Source organism: Moschus berezovskii, chromosome 17 (assembly GCF_049115385.1).
Source record: "Moschus berezovskii isolate FMDL1 chromosome 17, NW_MosBer_1.0, whole genome shotgun sequence".
NCBI classification, from domain to species: Eukaryota; Metazoa; Chordata; class Mammalia; order Artiodactyla; family Moschidae; genus Moschus; species Moschus berezovskii.
Window position 1 is genome coordinate 9,722,134 of NC_142476.1, and position 14,640 is coordinate 9,736,773.

The following is a 14,640-nucleotide window of genomic DNA, read 5'->3' on the forward strand; positions in this document are numbered from 1 at the left end:
CTGCTTCAAGGGGCCAAAAAATTCTACCGAGCAAAGGACCTACAGTAGTAATGGACGGTATATTTTAGTGTCCTTTGGAATCAGGTCTGTGTTGATAAGAGATTTCCCTTCAATATTTCACTAGCAAGGAAGTGCATACATAAGTGTCAATATACACAGTCAGATTAGCATCACTGTATTTCGCTGAATAAAAAACAAAGAAGGGAAGCAACAGTCTTATGAGAGATCACATTTGAGCTTACCGTTGTCGTATCCACAGGAGGGTCCTCAGCCCCAGCCTGGGGCTGATCCAACAGCTGGTCTTCCCGGGTCACTAAAGGGAAACAGAATGGCATCAGGAAAGACGTGAGGCTGCTTACAAATATCTCAGTAATTTTTTGTTTGGTGGGCACAGGGGAAAGGTTAGTACATATGGACTGAGCTGCTCTTCAATCATCCTCCTTGCTGGAAGAGACCAGCACATAGGCAATGAGAGAGAGAGTGCCTGCATTTAACTGGTGATAACCGAACCCGTGCGGAAAAGTCAAACGTTAAGCTGCATGCCAGCTTTCAATGACAGACACCCATGACCCTCCTGCCTGTTGACAGCATATGGGAAACCACACCTATCTTCTGGCTTTCTACCTAGATCACTGCATCCTCAGGTCCGATGTTTCAAGTATTGTACTGGCCAAGTCTCTGAGAGTTTGTTTTTTTTTTAATCCATTTCTGTTAATGGGAGTCTAATTACTTTTACAATATTGTACTGCACTTGCCAAACATTGACAGGAATCCACCCCAGCTGTACATGTGCGCCCCATCTTGAATCCGCCTCCCACCTCCCTCCCCATATCATCCCTCTGGCTCATCCCAGTGCACCAGGCTTGAGCGTCAAACTTTTGTTAGAGGATTGAATTCAGTTCGACCCTTCCAAATAGTTATTATCATCGTGGGATGTTATTTCCCAGGCTTGATTTTCCAAACAATGTTTGCATGCCCACTGAGTCAGTGGCTGTTCAGACTCACACAAGTCATAAATTTAGTGGGACAGTTCGTTATGCAGACGAAGCCTAGAGTGAACCTGACTGTCTCTGACCCAGTTATGCATTCCATTTACCACAAGAGTCATGGTCACTTGACTATCACATTGCACTGTTAGCTGTCTGTGACAATGTCCCTTGAGTGTGTACTACAAACTTTAATCAATGTAACGTTACGAGAATGGAACGCAAAACAATAACATATATCTCTGATGATAAAATGCTCGTGTCCCTGTTTAAACAAGGACAGGAACCACAACACTTATCAGGACTTGCTGCTGCTGCTGCTGCTGCTAAGTCGCTTCAGTCGTGTCCGACTCTGTGCGACCCCACAGACTGACACTCTACAAAATGCCACACAACACTCAGAATCTGTGAGTTTACCAGCAGATGTGAGTCCCAAGGTACTTTGCACGGCAATGACTGTGCCAACCTTGGCATGAAGCCACCCATGTTCTACCGTGGGTACCGTGACCACTGTGCCCACCTTATAATGACGGGCAGGATCTAGACCCCTGGACCTGCTAGTACCTCCAGGCATGGACACAGATGCACGGGTCCCCTTGCCCCATGACTGAGGATCACGTGGCTAACTCTAGGAGCACGTCACTGGTCAAGGGGAGCCAAATTGGGATCAACCCTCAGCACTCCGTTTGGCTTTGCCAACACGAGGTCAAGAAGGTGCGCCATTTGTCTCATCGCCACGTTCACCTGAGCAGAATCAATACGAAACTCGCTTGTGGAATAGATTCCCTGATAGCTCAGTTGGGAAAGAGTCTGCCTACAATGCCGGGGACCCGTGTTCGATCCCTGGGTTGGGGAGATTCCCTGGAGAATGGAAAGGCTAGCCCATCCAGTTTTCTGGCCTGGAGACATCCACGGACTGTAGTCCAGGGGGCCGCAAAGAGCTGGAGACAAACGGAGTGACTTTCACTTGAGCTTTGTAAGCAAAGTCTGAGTGGAGGAAAGTATCGGGTCATGGATAGTCAGTGTGCCATGGTGATGAGGAGTGTTTAGAGAGTTCACGGTTGATTTGTGCTGTGTAAGAGGGAAACACCTCCTGAGGAAACACACATACTCACAGCTTCAGAATTCCATCACACGGGCTCACATGTGGGCCCCCAACCCTGATTCACACAAACTCACATCATCTAGAAGATGTGGATGTTTCCAGGGACTACAGAACACAGAGACTGCTCTGTCCTTGAGATCAGTCTCTTCTGAGAAGCCCCAGCCCTCACCCACAGTAGGAATCCGGCATCAGGGTGACTCTGCAAACCTAGCTGGCATGAGAGCCCCACAACTCTCAGCTAAATTGTTCCTCAGCAGAGGGATGGTCCCTGAATATTTACCAGGTTTGGTGGCTTCTGCGGCTGCCTGTGACTAGAGAGAAGAAAACAAGTGTGAGATTGTCAGCATCCTGTGTTCTCTGCAGTGACTTTTTCGTTCGTTATCTGTTTGTTTGTTTGTTTGTTTGTATTTTTCTTCCCTCAGGGAGCTAAACTCTTTGAAAAAAAGCAAGGGCTCAAAAGAAAACAGAGAGGACCCTTGTTGAAACAGCTGGGCTCTTTCAGTGAAGATTTTCTGTTTCAAGGGGCCAAAAAATTCTACCGAGCAAAGGACCTACAGTAGTAATGGATGGTATATTTTAGTGTCCTTTGGAATCAGGTCTGTGTTGATAAGAGATTTCCCTTCAATATTTCACTAGCAAGGAAGTGCATACATAAGTGTCAATATACACAGTCAGATTAGCATCACTGTATTTCGCTGAATAAAAAACAAAGAAGGGAAGCAACAGTCTTATGAGAGATCACATTTGAGCTTACCGTTGTCGTATCCACAGGAGGGTCCTCAGCCCCAGCCTGGGGCTGATCCAACAGCTGGTCTTCCCGGGTCACTAAAGGGAAACAGAATGGCATCAGGAAAGATGTGAGGCTGCTTACAAATATCTCAGTAATTTTTTGTTTGGTGGGCACAGGGGAAAGGTTAGTACATATGGACTGAGCTGCTCTTCAATCATCCTCCTTGCTGGAAGAGACCAGCACATAGGCAATGAGAGAGAGTGCCCGCATTTAACTGGTGATAACCGAACCCGTGCGGAAAAGTCAAACGTTAAGCTGCATGCCAGCTTTCAATGACAGACACCCATGACCCTCCTGCCTGTTGACAGCATATGGGAAATCACACCTATCTTCTGGCTTTCTACCTAGATCACTGCATCCTCAGGTCCAATGTTTCAAGTATTGTACTGGCCAAGTCTCTGAGAGTTTTTTTTTTTTAATCCATTTCTTTTAATTGGAGTCTAATTACTTTACAATATTGTATTGCACTTGCCAAACACTGACAGGTATCCGCCCCAGGTGTATATGTGTTCCCCATCTTGAATCCGCCTCCCACCTCCCTCCCCATATCATCCCTCTGGCTCATCCCAGTCCACCAGGCTTGAGCGTCACGACCACTGGAAAAACCACAGCCTTGACTAGTTGGACCTTTGTTGACAAAGGGATGTGTATTCTTTTCAATATGTTGTCTAGGTTAGTCATAACTTTTCCTCGAAGGAGTAAGTGTCTTTTAATTCATAGCTGCAATCACCATCTGCAGTGATTTTGGAGAACCCCAAAATAAATTCAGTCACTGTTTCCACCGTTTCGCCATCTATCTGCCATGAAGTAATGAGACTAGATGCCATTATCTTCGTTTTCTGACTGTTGAGTCTTAAGCCAACTTTTTCACTCTCCTCTTTCCCTTTCATCAAGAGGCTCTTTAGTTCTTCTTTATTTTCTGCCATAGGGTGGTGTCATTCGCATATCTCAGTTTATTGATTCTTCTTCCAGCAATCTTGGTTTTTCTATTTTCACAACTCATTGTACCTATCAACATCATCTACATCTACATCTTTGTCATCAGATCCAATATAACCTCTATACCTATTAAGTCATAATCCACCTTCTCCATTGCCTCCTCGCTTTGGCAATTTCTATTTCCAGCTTCCATGCGTTAGCTTATTCTGTGTACCTTAAACCAGTGGAATCATACAACATTTGTCTTTCTGTGCCTGCCTTATTTCACTAACTATAATTAATTTTTGTATTAAATTGCCCATCCACTTTGTAGCATATTTCAATCCGTAATTCAGTTTTATGGCGGGATAGTATTCCATTCTGAGTACATATTACATTTCATTTATCCATTCATCACATGATGGTCTTTGGGTGTTTTTTCTATTATTTACGTACTAATAATACACTGTGAACATTACTGTATAGATTTCTGAACGGTACTATAATTTAAATGTGCATATTGAAAATATCACTGAATGTAACAACACAAAGTGTGAATGTTAGGTGAACTACAGACTTTGAATTACTGAAAATATATTATCTCACTAATTGTAAAAAATGTACCATACATATGTTATCTGTGAGTCGAATTTAATAGCTGAAACTAAAGTGATATGATATAGGAATTTTCTGTATAATCCATACAGCTTTTATGTCAATGTAACCCTGTTTTAAATAAAGTCTAATAATTTAAAGAAATCTTGAAACATAACTTCAGGGGGGAACACATCACAGCTAGTGTTGAAAAATTAGCTAATGTCCAAACCATAGCTAGAGACCATCTTCACTTTTAAGCATGAACCAAAATCTGAATTTAAAATGCATTTTTCCTTTCATAGTTAAAGCAGTACAGCAACTGATACAGTTTCTATTTGAACACATGAAATTAAAGAACATTGCTTAGCATTTCAGTTTTTTTCTTAAATAGGAGGCACTGAACATACTACAATAATTATTCTTGAATGAACTAAATGAGAAAATTTCCACAGTACCTTCAGTTGAGTTATTGTGCACCCTCTTCCGTGGCCCACAACGGAGTCTTTTCATCCACCTGGTTTTTCGTGTTCTTGCCCTGTGACAGATGTTTCTTCTCCCCCTCTGGAATAAACATCCTGTGAAATGCATTATAATGGAGAGAGCTGTCGACATCTTGCTTGCAGAGGACCACCCGGGAACTAATAATCATTGATCCACAGTTCAACCCTGGGTCCCCTTCCTCACCACATGCCTAGCAGGGCCTCCTGACCCTGCTAGGCATGTGGACTTAGGAAGATCTGTGGTTTGATGTGCACTGAACGCACCCAGCAGACTGCCTGTGCAGACAAATACCTCTCTATAACTGAGACCTAGAAGCTCAGCAGAGCATAGTAACCATGCTGATGGACTGGATTCAGATCCTGTTTAGGAGAAGCAGGTTCTTGGGAAAGACATTTGGATCTCTCTTTGCCTCAGTTTCCTGTACAGAGTTGGAGAAATGTTGATATGGCCTATTTTTAGTATTATGAGGCCAAGAATGATTAAATATAGGTAAAATGTTAGAGAAATGAAGGAGGGACTTACCTGGAAGTCAAGTGGTTAAGAATCTGCCTTGAAATGCAGGGAATAGGTATTTGATTTCTGGTCAGGGGAGTAAGAGCCTACATGCCTCAGAGCAGCTAAGCCCACATGGTGCAACTACTCAGCCCGAGTAGCACAACTAGAGAGTCAGTGCACTGCAACGAAAGATCTACACGGTGCAACGAAGATCCCATGTGCCACAACTAAGACCCCAAGCAGTCAAGTAAATAAATAGAAAAGCTTCATAAATGCTCTAGAAGAGTTCAGTCTTGAATGATGTCAAGAATAAGGTGGACCTTTAGTAGCGGTTGAAAGCAGAGAGGGCATTTTGATGGTTCCAAGTGGGGATGGAAGCTTACTCCAGCTTTTTCACAGAAACAGGGCTTTACAGTTTATGGAGAGTATCTATTATCGCCTCCTCTGACACCCGGCCCTGTTGGGGAGGATGGGGGGACAAAGTGGGGGCTGTAACGGTATTGAAATGTAGAGAGATCAGTGACTTTCCAAGAACGCACAATGGTGAATGCAACCCCCCTCAAATTCCCCTGCCCCTAGCTTTCTGCGGATGACAGCTGGATGCCCTGGAGAAGACGACTCAGCCTAGAAAAGATCTCAAACCCTCCTTCCACCACTTGTCTCTGTATTTCCATTTCTGATCCAAAATACAAGTTTCTTCTGAGGCAAACTCCTCAGAAGGACCATAGGATTTCAACTCTCTCCATCCTCCACAGATCCTTCACATGGGCAACCATGTCACAACAGCCTTTTCAGTGTCATCTTGCTGAGTGACCAGTGGGCTGTTTGGCATCCAAGATGGCTCAGAGCTCAGAATTTTCTAAACCAAAAGCCACATGATGGCTCCACCAAGAATTACCTTCGCTTCCACTGACCAAGTCTGGATGAGGAGTTAATGTGAGTTAACTGGGAAGGTGGCCATCTGTGCTGGGCTTTGGAGTCTTAATGAAGTCTCTGATGCTCAAAGTCTTACAGGGGATCAGAGCACTGATTTGAGCAGCCTGGACGAAGTGCTAGCTAAGAATGGGCAGGAGCTCGAGTCTTCCCTCACTAAAACTGACTGTATCAACTCATCATACTCTAGACACGGTAGTGGAAGACAGCAGAGCCCCATATTCTTTTTGAAAGTCATGTCCATACTCATAGACTAGAGACATCACCCCAAGATTCTCCTTGAGGATCAACAGGCAAACCCTCCTTCCCTCAGTGACCAAATGTTCATCCTACTAACCCAGCAGCACTGCCCCATCTCATCAAACTCCCTGACAAAGGCAAACAGTGATCCTGCTCACATCCACCCATGGAAATTCCACCAGTAAATCTCAGTTGTTTTTTTTTTTTTCATTTGTAAAAGTTTCTGGATTTACACTGCTAGTACTTGTAGATTTGGGAAACTACATTTAGAGAGTTGAGCTGTAATCCCCTTTTCCTGTAATGTCCATTTTTGGGGAGACATCATGGTAACTCCTGCTTCATTTCTTTCCATCTATTCTCTGGTACAGTGTGTACCAACCTGGCACTAGAAACTGTACATTTTTCTAAATTTAGGAAGATATTTAAGGCTGCCAGCTGACAGAAGAATCAAAAAGTATAAATTAAGGATTAAAGGAAAAGTATATAATACATTTATATCTCTGTAGATAAACTAGAATGATGGAAATAATTTTTTTAAAAGTGAGGAAAAACCTTCAGTAAAAGTTAACCAGCCCATTTGAAGAAACAGCCTTCAGAGGATCAGTAGGAACCTACCTCCAAAACAGTTTACATTTCCCATTTTAAAATACCCAACACTGAAGATGAGGTCTTCTCACACTCCCTCTCGCCTCACCAAGTGGCGGTTGGTACAGAATGCAGAATGTGTATCATCACATTACCATGGAGACGATCCATCACAGAACTTTCAGAGTGAACTGGACTCTGCACAGGATGAGTCCAAAGGCTGCCATATAGAAAGTGTGTTTCTATGGACACATTTAGCTTTTCAGAGCAAACATTTTATTTCAAAACTGAATGCAAGGCTTACAGATTCTGCCCTGATTCAGAAAATAATTTATATGAGAGAAAATGGCCTGTCCCCCAAATATAGATATTTGTGAACATCTCAGGGTGAAGAGGGACAAGGCTAACACAATGAGAATCAAATGCATTATATTCCTGTACACATATCATCTCCAATCATTTCTAGTATTTCTAAGTCACCAGAAATTTCTAGATCCAGTAATTTAAAATACGTTCAAGTCGATACAAATGGCAACATTAATCAACATTCAATTGTAAAATGTTGTATTCTCTAACCATATGCTTATCAAAATGCTTAAACCCTTCTCTCATTCTCTACATGGACCACTTCCTTTCCTCTGTATGCACCTAAATGCAGGCACACTTACCCCTCAATATCTGCCAAGTCATTTAACAGGTGATCTGTTATTGTGTGTTAATCCAGGCTATCACTGAACAAGTAACAAAAACCAAATCACTGTTTTCACCTGTAGGTGGGGTAAAAGTGCAGTTACTGGTTTTCTAAATGAAGAACTTTAGACAACCCAAAACTCTAGGACTAAATATGTGTTCTGGGTCATAATCTAAAACCTAATCACACCCCATTCTGTGACCAGCCCCCTAAACACAGAAGTGAAAACTTTAGGGGAAAGATGAAAAGTTGCCCTATTAAAACAAAGTAGGCGCCCTGACAAGGTATGGAATGCTGTACTGTGTATGTGTGCGCCTGTGTGTTCAACTCAAGCCCAGAATACTGGAGTAGGTTGCCATTTCCTTTGCAGAGGATCTTCCCAACCCAGGGATGGAACTCTTGTCTACTTGTCTCCTGCATTGGCAGATGGATTCTCTACCACTGAGCCATCTGGAAAGCCCAGGTTTAGTACAAATCCTTATCACTGATGAAAAAAAAAAGTGTGAAAGTGTTAGCCACCCAGTCATGTCCAACTTTTTGCATCTGAAGGACTGTAGCCAGCCAGTTTCTTCTATCCATGGGATTCTCTGGGCAAGAATACTGGAGTGGGTAGCCATTCCCTTCTCTGGGGGATTTTCCAGACCCAGGGATCAAACCTGTGTCTCATGCACCACAGGTGGATTCTTTACAGTGTGAGCCACCAGGGAAGCCCCTCACTGCTCATTCACCTCACCCCCAAATCTCTGAACTAACAGATATCTGAACTAAGTGGGACTTGATGAAGTAAAACAATAGTTAAGATGGTGTCATATTTTTTCCCAACGATTACCCAACTGACATGGCTGAGGGTGGAAAATAACAGGCAATATTACATTACTCAAAATGAAAAATTTTAGTGCTTTCCAGCTTGATGGAAAATGTGTGTGTGTGTGTGTGTGTGTATAAATAAGGAAGTTGAGGAATAAAATTTTAAAAAGAAGGAATGGATTTCTTTTTTAATACTTTTAATGTATTCAATTTGTTACAATATTGCTTCAGTTGTTTTCTATGCTTTCAGATTCTTGGCTTCCAGGCATTTGGAAGGTGAAGTCCTAACCACTAGAGTGCCAGGCAAGTCCCTAGGGAATATATTTCCAAATATATTGGAGGAACATCATTCCAAAGGGAGTAAAGTACAGCAGTTCAGACACCCAGTTTTGGAAGGAAACTAGAATGAAGCAGAGGACTCGCCTTCGAGCTACCCCCTGCGAATCTATGGTGAACGAAGAATAAATGAGTAAATGTAGGTAAAGCTCTTAGAAAAATGCTTGTCAGAGTGTCAGTGCTCTCTGATCATTCCAGTAATAAACCTGGAAAGAGGACAAGCACTTAACAGCTGTTACTTCCAGAAACTGAATCTAGAAGGCTACAGAAGAAGGAAGGAAGGCAACACAGATTTTCATTTATCTTCCTTTGTAACCTGTGAATTATCCACAAGTGTTTTCCTCGTTGCTTTTAACATAAAACGTTTTTTATAAACTAACCCCCTGTGTCATGGCATGAGACACCCTCTTTGTTTTGCTCATGTTCCCAAGGTGAGGAATTCAGACAGGGCGCAGTAGGGATGGCTCTTTCTACTCTAGGATGTTGGGGTCTCAGGAAAGGAGACTCACCAGTAGGGATTGACATTAACACTAGGAGCTGGACTCCTCTGGAGGTGACGTCACTGCCAGGTCTGAAACTGAAGCTGGGTTTGCCGGAGGAACTTCAGGAAGCCTTCCCACGAGGCCTGGGCTTCATCCCAGCAGGCAGGACTGCAGAGCTCATTCTTGGTGGTGGAGGGCTCTGACAGGAGACTGACCTGAGTGGCTCATGCCCTTTATAGGCTTAACTGTGGACATTACACAGTGTTGTTTCCAGGACATCTGTCAGTGATAGGTAAGCCCTTGTCACCCTGTATCAACTCTTGTTAAAGGAAAGGGCCTAGACCCACATCTACTTGGGAGAAATATAAAAGAATTTGAAAGGTCTAAAGATTTATACTTGCATTTATCAGTTTCAGTTCAATACTCAATAGCAGCACGTGGAAAGGTGCTCAGCATCGCTAATTCTCAGGGAAATACAGATTTAAAAAGAAAAAACGAAACACAGTGAGGGATGCAAATAACAAATTCTGGTGAAGACATGGAGAAAAGGGACCCCTCCCACATTGTTGCTGGAAATGTAATTTGCAACAGCCACTACAGAAAACAGTATACATGTTCCTCGAAAAACTAAAAATAGAGCTACCATATGATCCAGCAGTTCCACTCCTGAGTATATACCTGAGAAAAAACGAAACCTCTATTTCAAAAATACACAAGGACCCCACTGTTCACAGCAGCATTATTTGCAATTGCCAAGGTATAAAAGTAACCTAAGTGTTCATCAGCAGACAAATGGATAAAGAAGACGTGACGTGTGTGTGTGTGTGGAGAGTGGATTTGGAGGGTATTATGCTCAGTGAAATAAATCAGAAAAAGACAAATACTGAATGATCTCACTTACATGTGGAATCTCAGTAACACCACAGACTAGTGAATGTAACAAAAAAGAAGCAGACTCACAGATATAGAGAACAAACTACTGGTTACCAGTGGGAAGAGGGAACAGGGAAGAAGGGGGAAGAATAATGATGGGGAATTAAGAGATAAAGATACCATGTGTAAAATAAATAAGCTACAAATATACGTTGTACTACATGGGGAATATAGCCAGTATTATATAATAACTGTAAGTGGGGTAAAACCTCTAAAACTTATGAATCATTATGTTGCACACTGACCACAGCCTTGTCAAACTCGATGAAACTATGAGCCATGCTGTGTAGGGCCACCCAAGATGGATGGGTCATGGTGGAGAGTTCTGGGAAAACGTGCTCCACTGGAGAAGGCAATGGCAAACCACTTCAGTATTCTTGCCTTGAGAACCCCATGAACAGTATGAAAAGGCAAAAAGATATGACACTGAAAGAAGAACTCCCCAGGTCGGCAGGTGCCCAAAATGCTACTGGAGAAGAGTGGAAAATAACAGCTGAAAGAATGAAGTGATGGAGCCACAGCAAAAACAATGCCCAGTTGTGGATGTGACTGCTGATGGAAGTAAAATTTGATACTGTAAAGAACAATGTTGCTTAGGAGCCTAGAATGTCAGGTCCATGAATCAAGGTAAATTAGAAGTGGTCAAACAGGAGATGGCAAGAGTGAACATCGACATTTTAGGAATCAGTGAACTAAAATGAATTGGAATTGGTGAAATTAACTCAGATAACTATTATATCTACTATTGTGGCAAGAATCCCTTAGAAAAAATTGGAGTAGCCATCACAGTCAACAAAAGAGCTTGAAATGCAGTATGTAGGAGCAATCTCAAAAACAACAGAATGATCTCTGTTCGTTTCCAAGGCAAACCATCCAATATCACAGTAATCCAAGTCTATACCCCAAGCACTAATGCCGAAAAAGCTGAAGTTGAAATGCTCTATGAAGACCAACAAGACCTTATAGAACTAACACCCCAAAAAGGTGTCCTTTTCATTATAAGGCACCGGAATATAAAAGTAGGGACCTGGAATGTTAGGAAAATTTGGCCTCGGAGTACAAAATGAAGCAGGGAAAAGGCTAACAGAGTTTTGCCAAGAGAATGCACTGGCCATAGCAAACACCCTCTCTCAACAACACAAGAGAAATCTCCACACATGGACATCACCAGATGATCAATACCAGAATCAGATTGATAATACAGCCAAAGATGGAGAAGCTCTGTACAGTCAGCAAAAACAAGACCCAGATCTGACTGTGGCTCAGATCATGAACTCCTTATTGCTGAATTTTCCCTACTTTTAGTAGGGGAAATTGAACAAAGTAGGCAAAACCACTAGACCACTGATGTATGACACAAGTCAAATCGCTTGCAATTATACAGTGGAAGTGACAAATAGATTTAAGGGATTAAATCTGAAAGATTTAATTAAATCTGAAAGAGTGCCTGAAGAACTATGTACTGAGGTTTGTGACATTGTGTGAAGGCAGTGATCAAGACTATCCCCAAGAAAAAGAAATGCAAAATGGTTATCTGAGGAGGCCTTATAAATAGCTGAGAAAAGAAGAGAATCTAAAGGCAAATGAGAAAAGGAAAGATATACACATTTTAATGCAGAGTTCCAAGGAATAACATGGAGAGATAAGAAAACCTTCCTCAGTGAACAATGCGAAGAAATAGAGGAAAACAATAGAATAGAAAAGACTAGAGAACTCTTCAAGAAAATTAGTGATGCCAAGGGAATATTTCATGCAAACATGGGCACAATGAAGGGCAGAAATGGTGTGGACCTTAGAGAAGCAGAAAATATTAAGAGGTGGCAAGAATACACAGGAGAACTCTACAAAAAAGACCTTGATGACCCAGAAAACCACAGTGGTGTGATCACTCATCTAGAGCCAGACATCCTGGAATGTAAAGTCCACTGGAGCTTAGGAAGCACCACTATGAACAAAGCTAGTGGAGGTGATGGAATTCCAGTTGGGCTGCTTCAAATTCTGAAAGATGATGCTGTGAAAGTGCTGCAGTCAATATGCCAGCAAATTTGGAAAACTCAGCAGTGGCCACAGGACTGGAAAATGCCACTTTTCATTCCAATCCTAAGGAAAGGCAATGCCAAAGAATGTTCAAATTAACTCACAATTGCACTTATCTCACACTCTAGCAAAGTAATGCTCAAAATTCTTAAAGGCTGGCTTCAATGGTATGTGAACCATGAAATTCCACATGTTCAAGCTGGATTTAGAAAAGAGAGAGGATCAGACATCAAATTGCCAACATTCACTGGATCATCAAAAATGCAAGAGAGTTCCAGAAAACAATCTACTTCTGCTTTATTGACTATGCTAAAGCATTTGATTCGGTGGATCACAACAAACTGTGGAAAATTCTTCAAGAGATGGGAATACCAGACCACCTTACCTTACTCCTGAGAAATCTGTTTGGAGGTCAAGAAGCAACAGCTGGAATTGAACATGGAACAATAGACTGGTTCCAAATTGGTAAAGGAGTACGACAAGGCTATATATTGTCACCCTGCTTATTTAACTTATATCCAGAATACATCATGCGAAATGCTGGGCTGGATGAAGCACAAGCTAGAATCAAGATTTCCAGGGAGAAGTATCAATAACCTCAGATACACAGATCACAACACTCTTATGGCAGAAAGCGAAGAAAAACTAGAGACTCTTGATGTAAATGAAAGAGCAGAGTGAAAAGGTTCGCTTAAAACTCAACACTCAGAAAACTAAGATCATGGCATCTGGTCCCATCACTTCACAGCAAATAGGTGGGGAAACATGGATACAGTGAGAGAATTTATTTTGGGGGGCTCCAAAATCACTGCAGATGGTGACTGCAACCATGAAATTAAAAGACGTTTGCTGCTTGGGAGAAAAGTTATGACCAGCGTAGATAGCATATTAAAAAGCAGAGGCATTACTTTGCAACAAAGTTCTGTCTGGTCAAAGGTATGGATTTTCCAGTAGTCACGTATGGATGTGAGAGTTGGAATATAAAGAAGGCTGAGTGCCGAATACTTGATGCTTTTGGACTGCGGTGTTGGAGAAGACTCCTGAGATTGCCGTGAACTGCAAGGAGATCAAACCAGTCAATCCTGAAGAAAATCAGTCCTGAATATTCACTGGATGGACGGATTCTGAAGCGGAAACTTCGATATTTGGGCCATCTAATGCTAAGAATTGACTCATTGAAAAATACCCTGATGCTGGGCAAGATTGAAGGCAGGAGGAGAGGGGTGACAAAGGATGAAATGGTTGGATGGCATCACCGACTCTTTGGACAGGGTTTGAGCAAGCTTTGGGAGTTGGCGATGGACAGGGAAGCCTGGCGTGCTCAAGTGGCGTGCTGAAGCCTGGGGTGGCAGAGAGTCGGACGCACCTGAGCGAATGAACTTAACTGATGCTGCACTCCTGTAATGTATATAATTGTGGCTTCTCAGGGTGTGGCTCAGCAGGCTCTGCCTGCAATGCAGGAGACGCAGGAGACGTTTCCATCCCAGGGTCAGGAAGATCCCTTAGAGAAGTAAATGGCAGCACACTCGAGTATTCCTGCCTGGGAAATCCCATGGACCAAGAGCCTGGGGTGCTACAGTCCATGGGGTCACAGAAGAGGTGGCATTGCTGAGAGACTGAAACAACAACAACAACTTATATCATATTGTACATCAGCCATACTTCAATTAAACAACAGCAAAAAATGTGCTCAGTAACAGAGGGACTGCTTCATCACATGTGAAGACAGGAATGGTAGCCTCCTGGCATAGAGTCAAGGGTGAAGTAATTGCAGGTTGAACTCCTGCCTCCACCTCTATAAACCTTTTGACAAGTAAACATTAATACATAGGCAGCCATATACAATGGCTGTGGTATGATAAAGCATGATGTCTACCTCCTACATTGTTCTAGCAAGGAAACGTTCTCTTCATTCCCACTTCAGGATGCATGGTTTATGTGTCCCTACAGCTTCCTTCACTTCTCTTTCAATGCAGTGCAGATGTTTGTAAGGACTCATGGATCCGTGTACATTTTGCATGGTGATCACTTTCCCTTTTATCCTTAGAAGCCTTGTGATGAAGGAGGTCAAGTCTGTTTTGTTCATTCTAGCTCAAAAGGATGACGGGGTCATGCTGAAAATTCAAATACCTTTCTTTAGGCAACAGTCCATCTCTGGACATTACTGACAATTCTGAATCCATAAAGTTCTCTTTAAAATTTTT

General features: G+C 42.5%; 1 protein-coding gene across 32 annotated transcripts in view; it reads right to left on the reverse strand.

The window, feature by feature from the left end:
- Positions 1-14,640, reverse strand: part of LOC129542117 (uncharacterized) — a 99,011-nt gene that overhangs the window by 40,372 nt on the left and 43,999 nt on the right. For 21 of the 32 annotated variants that reach the window (XM_088844939.1, XM_088844944.1, XM_088844943.1 and 18 more), the window contains 5 exons: positions 13,822-14,052; positions 4,852-4,971; positions 2,846-2,916; positions 2,372-2,402; positions 243-313 (listed from right to left, as the gene is read on the reverse strand). In XM_088844939.1, the coding sequence (XP_088701065.1) occupies positions 243-313; positions 2,372-2,402; positions 2,846-2,916; positions 4,852-4,971; positions 13,822-14,052 (524 nt within the window). The other 11 variants (XM_088844956.1, XM_088844955.1, XM_088844963.1 and 8 more) reach the window with 5 other exon arrangements.